Source organism: Engraulis encrasicolus, chromosome 20 (assembly GCF_034702125.1).
Source record: "Engraulis encrasicolus isolate BLACKSEA-1 chromosome 20, IST_EnEncr_1.0, whole genome shotgun sequence".
NCBI lineage: Eukaryota > Metazoa > Chordata > Actinopteri > Clupeiformes > Engraulidae > Engraulis > Engraulis encrasicolus.
Genome location: NC_085876.1, coordinates 6,516,864 through 6,534,363, shown reverse-complemented (window position 1 = coordinate 6,534,363; position 17,500 = coordinate 6,516,864). Strand labels below are relative to the sequence as shown.

At 44.8% G+C, this 17,500-nt stretch overlaps 1 protein-coding gene across 1 annotated transcript in view; it reads left to right on the top strand.

Annotated features, from left to right (window-relative positions):
* gabbr1b (gamma-aminobutyric acid (GABA) B receptor, 1b) overlaps positions 1-17,500 on the top strand; it is a 170,174-nt gene that overhangs the window by 95,394 nt on the left and 57,280 nt on the right. Inside the window, exons 8-10 of the mRNA XM_063184709.1 lie at positions 290-424; positions 15,400-15,570; positions 16,684-16,785. Coding sequence (XP_063040779.1) covers positions 290-424; positions 15,400-15,570; positions 16,684-16,785 — 408 coding nt within the window. The remainder of the gene's footprint in view (positions 1-289; positions 425-15,399; positions 15,571-16,683; positions 16,786-17,500) is intronic.

Sequence of the window (17,500 nt, the reverse complement as noted above, 5' to 3'; positions counted from 1 at the left end):
TGCGGTAGTGTAAAGAGTTTGGCAGTGACGTAATGTCTCTTTTCCCTCCCCCTCTCCCTCTCTCCAGCCACCTTCCATCCCCCTCCCCCTCTCCATAGGCTCTCCCAGGCTAGTTGCTGTACGCAAATGTGTGCTATATGTTTACTGCAATGTGCAATAATTATTGTGTATTATGTGTTGTATGGTCTTAGTGTATGTTTTGAAATAGTGTATATAAGTAAGCTGTCAGACACCTTCATTTCCCTCGGTATTAATAAAAGTACTCTTCTCTCCTCTCCTCTGTCCTCAGTGTGACCCTGGCGAGGCCACTAAGCTGCTGTATGACCTGCTGTACTCGGAGCCCATAAAGATCGTCCTCATGCCCGGATGCAGCTCCGTCTCTACGCTGGTCGCCGAGGCCGCGCGCATGTGGAACCTCATAGTGGTGAGTGGACACAGAGAGAGAGATGCACACACACACACACACACACACACACACACACACACACACACACACACACACACACACACACACACACACACACACACACACACACAAAAACACACAGCACACACACACACACACACACACACACACACACACACACACACACACACACACACACACACACACACAGAACCTCATAGAAGTATATGGACACAGAGATACACACAGACACAGCTCACACACAGAGATCACACTCACACAAAGCTCACACGCATGGCTGTGCATTCCTAATTACTGTGCCATTTCCATTTCAATGTCCAGGAGATTTGCAGAACAGCATTCACTAGAGAGGAGAGCAGAGGTTTTCTTGGGTGAACGTTTTTATTCTGTGTGTGTGTGCATATGTGTGCGTGGGTGTGTGCACCTTTGTGTGTGTGTGTGTGTGTGTGTGTGTGTGTGTGTGTGTGTGTGTGTGTGTGTGTGTGTGTGAGAGAGAGAGAGAGAGAGAGAGAGAGAGAGAGAGAGAGAGAGAGAGAGGGAGAGGAGGTAGGTATAGAAAGGAAGGTTTTCCTAGTGCAAGGGGGGAGAGGAGATTTTTTAAGTTACTGGGGGAGTTCATGTTTCAGTATGTATGATGGCTACATTGGTCCCCAAATGCATTACTGATCCAATATAGCTACTGTTGTACCCTAAAATATGTAAATGGAAAGAATACACAATCCAGTCATGCTTACAGAAGAGACCTACGTATGGACAGTATATATGACGCAATCACATGCAAAACCTTCCAAATCCATTTTGTAGCGCATTTATAGAAATATACTTTGATTCAATTTCGGTGTCTTACTTTATTGGTTTCGGTTTCATTGAATTCAATTCATATGTGTGTTATCTGAAATTAGAATTCAGTAGCCTATGCATGCATACATCTTCGTTCTCGCTGGAGACCGGGCTTCTTGTGATCGTGGGTTTCTCGCAGGAGAACAGCTGTCCGCGCAGCCAAATGATCATGAAGTGCTTTACGGGATCCCTGGACCACTGCACTCTAGGAGCGTAAGTTACCAGTAAAAGCAAATAGCAAAATAGCGTATTGGACAAGGTCGCTGGCCATGGTGCTGAAATTACTGCCAAGTCCGATGTTGGCTATGTTTAAAAAACGATGCTTGGGCTTGGAAGTACAGGGCTCCAACTGAGAGCTGGGACAATACCCGCGCCCGCGAATATGTGTGAGCTCTGAGCGGACATCCCCAGGCCGGTTATTGGGAGAGCGAGCAGAACCAAGGAGGCGCGAGGGCGGAATCATGGATAAAACGATCGAGATGACGAAGATAGGGAGAGATCAGGATGGATGATGGGTACGAGCAAGAAAGCGAGTTTCTGACTTGGACTAAATGGACCAAATTGGACTGACTAAATGCGGTGTAGATAATTGAACGGCGTGCCAACTGTCATTGCACTTACGAATCCGTCTAATGATGAATAATAAGAAGGGCTACATTTTTTCATCCCCACCTTCAGAGGGCCAAGTGATCTGACTGTAACTCGCTGAGTTTGAGGAGCAGTTGGTTGCTCACTCCCACTATTGTTTGGAAGGAATAGGAATAGGAATAGGAGTTCACTATCGACCAATAGTATAATTACAATAGATTGATTTAGTAGTGATTTTTTTTTTTTTAATTCTGATTATTATTATTACTTCTTTATTATTAAGTTCTATGTACAGCCCACACTGAGAGAGGAGGCGGGCCGCATGTGGCTAAACTAAATCAATGTACGGTACAAACATCATAACATGGCCATGGAAGCCAAGGAGAATGAATGACACTGTAGTGTATTTGTGACATACTGTATGTCTTTGTGGGTATAGCTGCACCTGAGTTGATATTATATAAACAGTTAAACATGTTACATCATCATATATCACCACTGTACAAATGACTCCCTTGGAGTGAGTATTATCCTATCATCATATTTCTTTGTGTGTGTGTGTGTGTGTGTTTGTGTGTGTGTGTGAGTGTGTGTGTGTGTGTGTATGTGTGTGTGTGTGTGTGACAGAGAGAGATAGATAGCGGGGGGGAGAGAGAGAGAGAGAGAGAGAGAGAGAGAGAGAGAGAGAGAGAGAGAGAGAGAGAAAGAGAGAGAGAGAGACTGTGTATACAGTAGTGTGTAGTACCCCTGTAGGAATGCTACACCGCATGCACCTGCAGATAGCTGTAAAATGAGCAGCGCAGATTCTTTCTCCACACTCGCACACCTCCTCTTCCACCTCCACAATAGCCCTAATTTCAGGATGTTTCGTGAAGAATTGCCTTGTTCCAGTTACAGAAATAGTCGAGCACTCCACCCTCGCACATGGGGAATTCCTCCTTTCTTCCACCATTTTGGAGAACATCTTTGAAAGCACAGCTCAGTCAAACCTGTTATTTAAGTCAAGACTGCAGACTGCAGACGTTTGTCATTCAGATGAAAAGGGGGCTCCTGTTTTCATTCAAGGATTCTTGTGCCAAGCGAATGAAACATGGCGCTCCGTAAGAAGACTCAGTGCTTAGAGTTGAAACGGTCCCCAAATGTCATTACATTACCTTTAGTTGATGCTCTTGCTCGACAGTTAAGCCATGTTATACACTACAGTGTGGAGCTGGGGACGTGGGGGATTGCAAAGAAGCATGGAGCTGTGAGTTGGGGAAAAACTGCTTTAAGATGCAGTGTGTAATATTTTTAGTAGTTTATTTCCAGAATCCATGCTCCCCATTCACAAATGTTACCTTTTTAACAAATAGAGTCTACTTACTCGCAGGTGCCAGACAAAATTGACAGTTTAAGAAGGTAGATCTGCACATTGCCAAATAAGCTCCAAAAATATACCTTATTGAATTAAAGCAGCAATGTTTCGATCACCCTGGATCTTCGTCAGGCCACAGGCTCACGTTTTTAGCGCACCCTGCTATTATGTGAATTGAACATGGCTATAGTTTCTAAGGAATTATGCTTCAACAAGTGGGCCTTGATTGGACAAATCGATTTGATAGGGTGTGCTGTCAGATTGAGGCGCTGTTTCCACGTAGCAGGATATTTTTTTAGCAGGGTATTTTTTTCTCCTGCTTGTATTGGTTTTGCATTGGTTTTGGCCTTCCGTTTCCACGTAGCAGATATTTAAAGCTTTTTTCTAATTGCAACAGGGGCTCGGCCCCTTATTTTCGTTCATACCCTAGACTTTGTTTAATAAATATCCTGTTTAGGGGTCTGAAACGCATTTGTTACAATGGAGGATTTTTTTTTAACACATTCTTGCACACGTACAGTACGCACACACACACACACACTGCATGCAACACAATGGTACATAAAGTGATAATGGAGTCTTAGTTCTCTGAAGCACGTCGGTGTGTTTGTGTAGTTTCCTTTCCTTTGGGTTCCCTTGCCGCCTCGTTTTTGACTGAAAATTTGTTCGTTCACTCCATTTTTCATTACTTACTATTTTTGGGCTCCATGGCTTCTGCTGCACATGAGCTTTCTGACCTAAATATCCTTCTCCTGGTCCCCGAAACATAGTCATAGAGACGTACACACACAGACACGCACGCAAGGACGCACACACCGACGCACACAGGTGCGCACACACACACGCACATACAGTACACACACACACACACACACACACACACACACACACACACACACACACACACACACACACACACACACACACACACACACACACACACACACACACACACTCGCATCCATGCTCACGTGTCCTCACACATTTGAAATGCAGCCACACTGTGTGTGCATAACCCTCAAAGTGGTTGGGCTTCAATTTATTTGCTTTCTCGGTTGCTCACATATCATTCCCAAGCAAGGTAGGGCAAAATGAGATATTGATCAGAAGCCATTGATTCAATGATAGTCAAATAGTCTCAAGAATATTCCATTGACTGAAAAAAAATGTATTGACTGGCTCCAAATTATTGCAGAGTTGCAGAGACCCAAATCGATGCAGGATACATTCACGCAACGTGACACTAATTCCCACCAAGCAGTCTGTGTGTGTTTGTGTTTGTGTGTGTGTGTGTGTGTGTGTGTGTGTGTGTGTGTGTGTGTGTGTGTGTGTGTGTGTGTGTGTGTGTGTGTGTGTGTGTGTGTGTGTGTGTGTGTGTGTGTGTGTGCCTACTGTATACAGTATGGGTATGTGTGCTTGCATGCACATGTGAGTTTGTGTATGTGCTGCTTGCATGTGTATGTCGAAATGTCTGTGCCCGTAACGGTGTGTGTGTGCATGTGTGCGTATGAATGATGTTTCTTGTGAAGCAGCTTTGATTTGTACAGAACTCTGCCTCAGACCTGAAATCTGAGCTCATTAGTGGAGCGTCAGTATCATCACACACCGGTTTTCATCCTTCCTGTCAGACTCTGCCTTTTTCCTCTTTATTTGTTTTCTTTGTCTGTTTATTTGGTTGTTTGTTTGTTTGTTTGTTTGTGTCACCCCCTTTCTCGTTCGGCATGTCTCCGTATTCTTTTTTGATTTGTCTCTCTGTGTTCTTGTTCTCTGTCAGTGTGTGTGTGTCTGTGCGTGTGTGTGTGCGTGTGCGTGTGTGTGTGTGTGTGTGTGTGTGTGTGTGTGTGTGTGTGTGTGTGCGTGCGCGCATGCGTGCAAGTGTGTCTGTGTGTGTGTGTGTGTGTGCGTGTGCGTGTGCGTGTGTGTGTGTGTGTGTGTATGTGTGTGTGTGTGTGTGTGCGTGCATGCGTGCAGGTGTGTGTTTTGTGTGTGCGTGTGTGCAGGTGTGTGTGCGTGCAGGTGTGTTCTCTGTGTGTGTATTTCTGTGTTCTCTGTCGGTGTGCGTGTGTGAGTGTGTGATGTGTGATGTAAGTGTGTGTGATGTGTGTGTGTGTGTGTACGTTTGAGAGATCTTTGAATTCCTGTTCTTGTACCGCTGTCATTTTAATAAGGCCCTTCAATCTCTGCCTTTGCTGATAGAAGTGAAGGGAAATTGTCAGAGTTCTTCCTCTACCCCTCTCATCCTCCTGCTCTCTCTCTCTCTCTCTCTCTCTCTCTCTCTCTCTCTCTCTCTCTCTCTCTCTCTCTCTCTCTCTCTGTCCATCTCTCTCTATCTCTCCCTCTCCCTCTTTCTGTCTCTCTCTCCATCTCTCGCTCTCTCTCTCTCTCCATCTCTCTGTCTCTCTCTCCATCTCTCTCTCCCTCTCTCTGTCTCTCTCTCTCTCTCTCTCTCTCTCTCTCTCTCTCTCTCTCTCTCCCTCACTCTCTCTCATTCTCTCTCTCTCCTGTTCTCTCTCGCTATTTCTGTCTGCTTTGGTTTCATCCCTGAGTGAACTGACTGATGCTTGGAAAGGTGGGATGAATCCCCCCCCCACACACTTCTGTCAGTCTCCCTCTCTTTCATTTAACATGTCTTTCTCTCACACGTCTGTCCCCACCTTTCTCTACGTCACAATCTCTACCTCTTTTTTGCAGTATACATCTTGCAATTACATCACACGATTGGATTTCTCTCCCTTTTTTAACACCAGTTCCCCTCTCCACATTTCTCACACATTTCTTTATCTCTCTCTCTTGTCTTTAATGATCGTCTCTCACCTTCTTTCCTCTTCTTCACTTCCCCTCTGTCACTTCTCCCATCCCTACCTCCCCTTCACCAGACTCACATCTATCCACCCACCCCAAGCTTATAACATCCTCTCCAGTCTCAAGCACACTATATGGTATTAAAAAGCAAGCAGTCCAATTGAGTGCACCTCCTTATTTTTTATTTCTCTGCTCTGTTTGTGTTCACTGTCAACGGAGATGGATATCACGGGCTCAGAAAGTAAAAACCAAAGACAGTAGAGAGAAGACGGCTCGCTCGTGTCATAAGATTGTAGTACGGTATGGCTGTGAGTGTAGTCAGAACTGGCAGCATGGTAAAGGACAATGCCACTATAGCCAGGGCTGGAGTGTGGAACAGGTCATAGGACACCTTGAGTTTTAGACAGCTGTCATTAATTATCCCCCACAATTAACACTGACCGACAGTAGTTAATTTGGCCACAAACTGAACATTGACAACCAGACATCCTCTTTTGACCGATTTTGCAGAGTTTCCGGTGACACAATTTTCATCCATCATGCCGTCGCACCCCCTGCCCATGCGCACTGTGTCCTTAGGCTACGACCGTGTACTACAGTACACCGTGGCCAATGCATTTCCCAGCATGAGAGCCTTCTTATCCATTCTACTTTCTGTGGCCGGAAGTCACAGCAGCCGCTCGCACCGACAATGCAATTCAAGTTTTTCCGGACATCCGGAGTGATTTTGCAGAGTTCCCGGTGTCAGATTTTTTATCCATCATGGCGTCACATCCACTGCCCATGCGCACCGTGTCCTCAGGCTACACCCCCGTACTATACCGTGGCCAATGTATTTTCCAGCCAGTAATACTTCTTTTCCAATATACGTCCTTTGGTCCCAATCCAGTTAGTTTGCCCCTGGTTGTAAAGCAGTGCCCACTCACAGCACAGTAATGCTGCGCCCACTGCAGTGTTAATTATTCTGGCTGGGTTGGAGGAGAGTCATTAGCAGATCTGTCTATGTGTGAAGTGTGAAGATCCGCATATATATAGTGTCGTGTGTAGGAGACAGGAGACAGTTTGGGTCTTCCAGGATTTCCCATGAGAACAGGGGGAGCACTATAGGAATAGGCTGGGCCAATATACACTATACAGAATATACATAATGTGCTGTGACAATTATATTAATCATACCAACTGTGTGCATATGGGAAGTACAAAAAATCCTAATGAGCAATGCATGATCATTTATTGTTAGTGTGTAGAGCTTAGCTCTCACAGGCTTCTCTGCAGCATTTAGGGTTGTTTAGGTCAGGGATGGGCAACTGGAGGCCCGGAGGCCACATGTGACCCGCCTCCTCACTCAGTGTGGCCCTTAGATAAAGCATAATTAAAGAAATGAATAAATAATGACCAGATTTTTCAAAACACTACTGAATTAATCCATTGTAATTATACTGTTGACAGGTAGAGATCACTCCCATTCCTTCTGAATCAAACCAAAATATCGGCAGTCAGTGAGCAACCAACTGCATCTCGAGCTATGTGATCTCCCTTGTCATGTGGCCCTCCGATGGTGGCGATGAAAACTGTGGCCTTCCATATCATGAAACTTGCCCATCCCTGGTTTAGGTGGACAAAAGGGTGTCAGAAAGCAAGTCCTACCCATGTAGTATCATACCATAATGGGACTCTGCACTTTTGGATGGAAATTATGACCAACTCTGTGTCTGTGTGAGATGTGACAACCCTGATGTGTAGTATATGATAATGTGTCGGTAGTTGAATGATTGTGACGCTTTAGTGTGTATAGCGTAGCTCCTACAGGCCTCCATGCCACATTAGAAGCAGAGCTCTGGCTATAGGAGATTTATGAAGCTGCGTGAGTGAGTCTTGTCCACATGAATTATGAACAGAGCAGTTATTCTTTCCTGGAGGTCTGAGGAGACAAACCGCCAGTTCAGCCAGAGGGGAACTAGAAGAACCGCAGTGAACAGAACAGCAGACAGGAAAAAATGCAGTGTTAATTCAACACTAAGAGAGTTCTCTGGGACCAAATCACTCCAGAAGATGCTAAATTGACTCCATAAGTGTTACATTGTTTTACTGTGTAGACACTTGTTTCTTTTTATTTTATTTTTGCATTGCATTACATTAAGCATACACTCTTATCCAAAGCGGCTTATGGTTGTTTAGGAGCAGGGTGTTGGTTACAGGCCCTGGGGCAATGTGGTGCTCGGTGCCTTTGCTGAATGGGTATGCCAGTCATGGGGATGAGTGGGGTGTGCAGTAGGAGGCTAATCACATTCTTCCTACTTGAATATGTCACACCATTCATCAAGGGTTTGCTCATTGGAAGGCTACATCTTCTCTTGTAAAATGTAAAATGTCTTGTAAGATGTCTTGTGTTGTAATGTTGAACTTATCATAGATGTGCAGCATGTGCAATGTTATGTAACTTGATGGGGGAGTTGGGCCCTACTGTGCATTACAAGCAATGTTGGAGGAAGTCATTCATCCCGTGGCCAAAAATAGACCAACGTGTTGCCGTAGTAAAACTGATGGTGATATGATGGGAAGGCGGGAGCGCGCTATTGGACAGCTCGGGTACAGTGGGTCGTCATGGCTACCAAGAACGTATTGGATCATGGGGCAGAATATATGGTGCTGTAGCTGGGGTTCACATGGAGATTCAAGCTCTTGAGATATGGCCCCTGTTCTAAATTTGCTGTTACCAGAACGGTGATGACCAGGTCCTAATGTGTCCCTAAAGACCCTGTGTGATGTCGTAGTAGTACGTATACTGTAGTGCGTTAAGTCTTTGCAGTGATGAGTACAGCGCTCCACTGGCGAAATGGTGTGTATTATGAGGCTATGTGATTTGGAGATTGAATGAACGATATTCATTCATTCATTCATTCAGGTTGATTAGGAAGTAAAAACATATTTTGAGGTAACAATCTGATTTGTCTACAGTGTGATTCAAAAAAATATTTCAGCTACAGAGGTACAGCAAAATGCAGCATAAAATAAAACTGTCACGGATGACTTTTCAGATATGTGTAGCTTTTCAGATGTGTTATGGAATAGGTGTGTGCATATGAATAGAAGGAAAAGGTTTAACTGCAGAGGCCTGTGCATATGTGAGATACTGGTACTGACACTAAACTATAGATGCATGCAAATGTATTGCAAGGTAGAGTGTTGACATTAAACAAACCGCCACATGCATTGCAAGGTACTGGTAGGGTGTTGACATTAAGCTGATGTTCAGACTATAGAGCTCTTTGACGGCCGTGAAAGAAGACGCTTAGATTAGTGGCGGCTGTGTTGTCCTTGCTCCATACGCGCAGCGGAATGCCAATGAGCGGCCCGTATGCCCGGGGTAATTTTCCGCTCCCTTTTCCCATCTCTCTGGCCCTGATTGGCTGTCCACTTCAATAAAGCCAAGAAACCGTTGGATTTATTCGATTAAAGTAACCCATCCCCACTCCGAACCCCACAACCCAACCTTCCGCTTCAAGATAAACTTTTTAACAATAAACTTTCCAAACTACGTGTCAGTTCATTCGTAACACCTGAGGGAGGTTTTCATGAATACCATAAAGAGTCTGTAACAAAACGATGCCCATAAATGAGTCACAGCAAAAAGCAGTAAAATGGTTTCACACAGTTAAAAAATGCAGTGCCAATACAACACGTACACAGTTGGTTATATCTTGTCCAGGAGTACTCTAAGTGTTGAATTAACACTGCATTTCTTTATTGTGTAGGCCTGTGTGTTTATGTGTGTGGGTTTATTGTCGCACTAATATCAATTATGGCACCTGTGGTGTACCCTGAGCAGCAGCAATGATCAAGGGTAATAGGTACCATTAGATCCTTATAGTAACTGCTAATCAAGTGTCATATTTTATATGTCTGTGACAGATATATGCATTGCATCTACAGAGGCAGGGTAGGGGTTAGGGGAGGGGGAGGGAATTCAAAACGAATGCAAAATAGCACAGTTGGTGAGAACCAAATCAAAAAGAGAATCAGAATGAGCTTGATTGCATTAACATATCCTAAGTGCTTTTCTGTACTTCATATTTTTGGAATGCACCCAGTAGTGCATAGAGGGAGATTTTTTTTTTGAAATAACAGGATTTGATTTATGCAAAATGGGATTTAAGTAGAAAGTAGAAAGAAATGCAGCATTAGGCATCTAACCAGAGATTGGCTCTGCTATTGCAGTGGTTTCTAACTATTTTCTGAAGGGACCCACATTGTTTACCTTTGTAAACTCTGGTGACCGATCCCCTCAGGGTTTTTTTTTGTTTTTACAAAAACAAAACAAAAAAACTCAACTACATTATGCCAGTATGCTTCTATGACATTATCAAGGGTCTTAAGTAACAGATTAAGACATTACTTGGACATTACTTTTTGTGACAACAGCCTTGTAATAGAGGTACTATGGTAGTAACTTCTTTTCACCCAGGCTTGGATATACTATGTAATAGGTATAATAATTTCGAAAGGCAAACTACCATCAGAAATGAAGCCCGGCTATATATTCATGCTGCCTGCACTTCTAACACACAATTTGGCTAATTAGTTCACCCACCTGGCTGAGGAGGTCTGGTTAATTGGCATCAGATGGTTCAGTGAATCCCCTTGATCAATTATATGGAAGGACATTTTGACATACTTTCAGAATCTGAGCACATCAACCTTGGCTAATAATACACAGATATATAGTGATAAAGATAATGTACGTTTATGAAATTATATGAATAGAGTTTGATATGGTCTTTGTCCAGTCTACATTGTTTTACATTTTCCTTAATTGGCAAAAAAGGGATGAAAGCTTCACGAATCTCGTCTGAACTGCATGCTTGTCTGACTTCTATCCTTTCATTGGTGGCAAGTTAGTGGCATTGGTGTCCTCATAATGTCACTAATGATGCCGTAGTCCCACACAACGGCACACACGCACACACACGCACATGCATGCACACGCATGCACATGCGCACACACACACACACACACACACACACACACACACACACACACACACACACACACACACACACACACACACACACACACACACACACACACACACACGCGCGCACACACTCCAGTCCACTTTGAAGGCTGAGGGTACTGTAGCCATGGGACATCAAACCAAACAGGCTCATCGGCCTCACCATCACACGCAGGAGGCCATATTGGGGTGTAGGGAAGCCGACAGACGAGGGACAGAGGGGTCAGTTGTCCAAGGCCCAGGGGGCCCCAGAAAAGGGTATTCATTACATTGTATTCAGGGCTCTAAATTCACTAACTTCAATCATTACTAGCCAAAACGGCTAGTAGATGTTAATCCTACCTGCCAAACACACACTTATTAATGGGCGAAAGTGGCCAGTAAGTTTTCTTTTCTACCAAACAAACTGAATTTTCACCAGCATTTGGTAACAATGGCGTTAATTTAGAGTCCCGATTGTATGTATTGGTTGGGGGGCCTTTTCAGATTGCTTTGTCCCGGGCCTGGCCAAAGCTGACAGCAGCCCTGTTGGGGAGTATGAAGGCAACAGAGCAGAACCGGCTGGCTGACCCACTTGGAAATGTGGAGGGGGAGAAGCGACGGAGGGGGTGGAGGTGGGGATGATGGTCTGATCACACCTTCAAAGAGAGGAACAGATGGACTAACCCCACTACACACGCACATTACACACACACACACACACACACACACACACACACACACACACACACACACACACACACACACACACACACACACACACACACACACACACACACACACACACACACACACACACACACACACACACACCTGCCCTTTCATATCCTTTCTGTGTAATCAGTGAGAAATAGTTTTAAAAAAAAACCTGACGCAGATTATTTCATTCACTGCTGTCTATTGAGTTGAGAGCAAGCTAACAAGCCATGGCAGTTGGATGCAACAGAGCAACAGAGCATCTCAGTGGTGTTTTATTTCATCTTTTGTCATTGAAAAAAAAGAAATCTGTAGTTCAAGCACATAGCAGTAGCAGCAGCAGATCACTTTGCCGAATTTCTTTGCACATTTTTTTTCTTTAACAAAGCGACCTGAAAAGAGCCCAATGGCTCCTGAAGTGTGTGCGTGTGTGTGTGTGTGTGTGTGTGTGTGCGTGCGTGCGTGTGTGTGTGTGTTTGTGTGCGTGCGTGCGTGCGTGCGTGCGTGCGTGCATGCGTGCGTGCGTGCTTGTGTGCGTGCGTGCCTGCGTGCGTGTGTGTGTGTGGAGGAGGGGCAGGGATGGCAGAAGTGTCTCTGTGGATAGAAAAGGCAGAGGAAGAGCTGGCGTGGCTCGACTGATGAAGCAGTGCATGGGGAGAGCCAGAGGGCAACCAAGATAAATGGACTTCCAAAGGACTTTTCTCCCGTTTTCTTTGGGGCTATCATGACAGGCGTGAGGCAGAGAGAGAGGGTAATGGAGAGAGAGAGAGAGAGAGAGAGAGAGAGAGAGAGAGAGAGAGAGAGAGAGAGAGAGAGAGAGAGAGAGAGAGAGAGAGAGAGAGAGAAAGAGAGATGGACAGGGCAAGAGATGGAAGGAGAGCGAGAGACTGGTAACTATTGAAGGAGAAAGAGAGACAGAGGAAGCGAAAAGGAGCAGAAGATGAAGAGAAGGAAATACAGATAAAAAAGAGGGAGAGAGACAGCGAGTGGTAGCTGATGACAGAGAGAGACTTTGACCCATAGGGAAGGAGAGACAGAGAGAAACAGAGAGAGACATAGATTTTAAACACTAGGGAAGGAGGGGGGAGAGAGAGAGAGAGAGAGAGAGAGAGAGGGAGAGGGAGAGAGAGAGAGAGAGAGAGAGAAATGTAGTGAGGGAGAGAGAGAGAGATAGGAGCTGCCAGTGGGTGTCGTTCAGTTTGCCGTGGGAGCCAGTGGCCTGTGACTGCCAGTGAGCCTCATCCTAAAGAGGGGTGACCTGAAAGATATAAAAAGCCCCGTGGCGCCATCATCACTCTGCCGCTCTCTATAGCACACCGACACCGTCTAATGAATTGCAAGACATTTTTTTTGCTGGAAAAGGGGTTTTAGTGAAACACACCAATACCTCAAAACCACTGTTTGTACTCCGAGAGATAGGATGTATTGCCGTAGTCATCAGGCCTGGTGCAGTGAAGTGTGCACACACACAGCACACACACATGCACAGACGAGGGTTTTGTCACCTTAGGATGAAGGTTGTCTTAAGCAGTATAAAAGCCAGTGCTGGTCAGTGTAACATGTGTGACTTATGAGATTTTCAGACCGTATATTTAAAAATATCCATGCTATTCGAGTCAAAAACATGTGAGGTCAATGTCTGTCAATTTTTCATGGAACATCTGGTCACTTTTAGCAGATAATATGGGATAATTTCATGCTAATGTTTTGGGTAATTTTATGGTAATAATCTCTTTTAATCACATATTTCAAGTAATTAGCATGCAGTTTCCAGACAGTGACTTGGCTACATTTCATAGAAAACCACCACAGCTGTGCTGTCCATTCACTCCCCTCTTATCTCCAGGTCAAGTAAAGCCCCGATGTCTTGCCACACACACACACACACACACACACACACACACACACACAGACACACATGAACGCACGCGCGCGCACGCACACGCACACGCACGCAGGCACACACACACACACACACACACACACACACACATCCTTCTCACATACATCCTGTACACATCCTTCTCATCGCCTCACTTCACCATTGCACTCTGGGTAAAAATCCCCTGTCGCTATCCATTCCTGTGTGCAGCGTTCTGATTGGCTGACCAGGTCCGCTCGAGCCCTTCCGCTCGACTCCAGGGGATGAGTCCACCATGGCGTGAACATCCCTGATCCATGCAGACTGACACACATTACTGCTCACTCGTAACAAAGTCCCACAATGTACAGTGTATAGGCCTGTGTGTGTGTGTGTGTGTGTGTGTGTGTGTGTGTGTGTGTGTGTGTGTGTGTGTGTGTGTGTGTGTGTGTGTGCGTGTGCGTGTGCGTGTGCGTGTGCGAGATGTGACAGAGATAGTGTACATACTGTACGGTATATGCCCACAAGTGATTTGGGTTTGAATGTCATTTCAGACATTTTACTTATTACTGCACGGGAGGTAAACATACAATACATTTGTGATATTTTTGAACACATCCGCTGGGTAGTCCATTGATTTCCCTTCCTTTAAAGATCCATAAAAAAACTCAAAACCTTTCCATTGCGGCACAGGGAAACTCCAAGGGCATTACACTGTGCCAGGCTCGTAACAGTGAAAGCAGTCAGCAGTTTCCAATTTTTAACTGGATGCTTTTTTCATACAGTTTGGCTTTTTTTCACACAGTTGATTAAGCCACTTAATTGAGGTTGATTTTTTTTTCACTTCACTTTTCTGAAGTAGAAAGTGGAGCCTTGATTTAATTTTTTATAATCCTGTGACAATTAGGACTTAATTTTCTTCATCTGTCTGACTGCATTTCTTTTCTTATTTTATTCTGCCTTTCTCTCCTGCTCATCACCTCCTCTATTTTTCTAATTATTGTTCCCGCTTATTCTTTGCTCTCCTCTTCTCCCTTGCTCTTTCCTTCCTTCCTTTCTTAAACTTCTCTCACCTTCCACCTCTCTCACCTTACCTCTCACCTTTCTTCTCATCTATTAGTATGTACGTATGTCTTCCTTTTTAACTGTTACCTTTACCTCTCCTCCTGTTTATGATTTCCATTCCTCTTTTTCTTTTATTTGTTTCCATCCTTCCTTCCATCTACTCTCTCTCTCTCCGACTCTCTTCTTTTCTTTTCCCTCTCTACTCCTCGATCCCTCTTCTCTCCTCCACTACCTCCTTTTCCATCTCTTCTTTTCTCCACCATTTTCTGTCTCCATCCATCATCGTCCTCCTCCATCTCTCTCTCTCTCTCTCTCTCTCTCTCTCTCTCTCTCTCTCTCTCTCTCTCTCTCTCTCTCTCTTTCTCTCTCTCTTTCTCTCACACCCTCTTTTCCTCTCCGTTACGCTCTTAAACTTTTACACTGATTGCTGAATATGTCTACTTTAAACTAATGGCAGTAAAAGTTAGTGTTTGAGAAAAATGCTGTGTGGGCAAAGACTGTGGTCAATTCCTGAGGAGGTTGATGTTGGGGTTGACGGAGAGGGCCCCTCCCTGCCCATACTGGATGGAAGTGTCGGCTTATATGGAATAGGACATGCAATTTTAACTGGTGACAATGATGTAAAATGAACACTTGTTAAATCTCTCTCTCTCTCTCTCTCTCTCTCTCTCTCTCTCTCTCTCTCTCTCTCTCTCTCTCTCCCTCTCTCTCTCTCTCTCTCTCTCTCTCTCTCTCTCTCTCTCTCCTGCAGCTCTCCTATGGCTCCAGTTCTCCGGCCCTGTCTAATCGCCAGCGCTTCCCCACCTTCTTCCGTACGCACCCCTCGGCCACGCTCCACAACCCCACGCGCGTGCAGCTCTTCCAGAAGTGGGGCTGGACCAAGATAGCCACCATCCAGCAGACCACAGAGGTCTTCACCTCGGTACGTTATCACACACACACACACACACACACACACACACACACACACACACACACACACACACACACACACACACACACACACACACACACACACACACACACACACACACACACACACACACACACACACACAGGTACAAGATCGTCCAGCAGATCACAGAAATCACACACAGCTTTGCACTCATTTACATACATGCACATTGTACAAACACACACATGGTGCCTTCACGGACTCGGGAGCGCTCGAGACAGCTGACGACACTGCTCATGTGACAACCGAATTCTCGACTTTGGCACATGAACGGCACAGATCCCGCAACAATCAGGAATCATGCCTGTTTTGTTTTGGTCCTCTTTTCTTTTTTTCACCACCCCTTGAGCCTCCACATCCACGACATATCATTTTAGCTTAAGTAGGCTAAATTAAACAGTCAGAGACCAGCATTACTGACATATGTGCATCTGCAATTGAATGACATTAACTGGTGTTGCTGATAGTGATTACAAGATGACATTTAAGCATTTATGATACTGTTTACATGCCAGTTGCATGCATGGGCGCCATGTTGATGATCCGTGTGTCATCACACAAAACATTAGCTCAGGAACTCGTTGTTATATACTTCCGCCTGAGATCAACCTCGAGAATTATCGATCTGACATTGCGTCACCAAATGTTCACGTCCACTTTCCCCGAGTTTTAGGTCGGCTTTCTGGGGATTCTCGACATTTTGAACGAGCTAAAAGACATACACACAGGCACGCACGCACACACACACTCACTTGATGAATAGATTGTTCTTTTTTCTGTGTCTGTGTCCTGACTGTTTTGAGAGTGTGTGTTTGTTATAGTTTGTGTGTTTATATGTGTACTGTGTGCTGGTTACTGTCAAGATATCCTTTTTCCTATTTGTTAAACAATAGTCATACAGTATCCTTACTTTTTAACTCTCTGTCTCTCTCTCTCTCTCTCTCTCTCTGTCTCACTCTCTCTGTCTTTCGTCCACTTTCTTTCTTTCTTTCTTTCTTTCTTTCTTTCTTTCTTTCTTTCTTTCTTTCTTTCTTTCTTTCTTTCTTTCTTTCTTTCTTTCTTTCTTTCTCCCCCCGTAAGACTCTGGATGATCTGGAGCAGCGTGTGAAGGAGGCGGGTATTGAGATCAGCGTGCGCCAGAGTTTCCTCACTGATCCCGCCATCGCCGTCAAGAACCTCAAGGTGCAGTATAGCCACAGGCACAGACAGCCCACCCAGTCACCATGGCAACACTACCATCACATCCTACCTGCTTTCATGGGGGAAAACACATATTCTCTCTCTCTCTCTCTCTCTCTCTCTCTCTCTCTCTCTCAACACAGTCTCTCACTCTGTTAGTCTCTGTGTCACTTCCACTCTTTCTCACCTTTTCTCTCTCACAAAGTACACTCTCTCACCCTCTCTCTCTCTCGCTCTCGATCTCTCGCTCTCTCTCCCTTTTCTGCTCTCCCTCCTCTCATTCCCTCTTTCTTCCCCTCTCACTCTCCCTCTCTTACCTCCTCTCTCTTTCTCTGTCTGTGTATTTGTCTGTCTCTCTCTCTCTCTTCCTCTTTTTCACTCTCAGGTGTTGTTTTTCCCCCTTGGTGTGTCACTGTTAGTTCAGTGCATATGTAGGGGGCCTGTCGTGCTTCGAGCAGACACATATGCTTAAATACGCACATGCATTTTGTTATGTGGGGTGACGTTAAGGAAAAACGCTCAAGACCAGAAATATGTTATAGAATATGTCAACCATTACAAATGCCTAGGTCACAGAAAATTCCCAATTCAACATTTCTCACAATACATATTATTTATAACACACAAATATAGCCTAAGCACAAAATATAAAGCTTACTGTCCTTTTATGTCCTTGTAAGACCCAAGGGCAGTAATTCCCAGAGTTGGCCGTTTCATT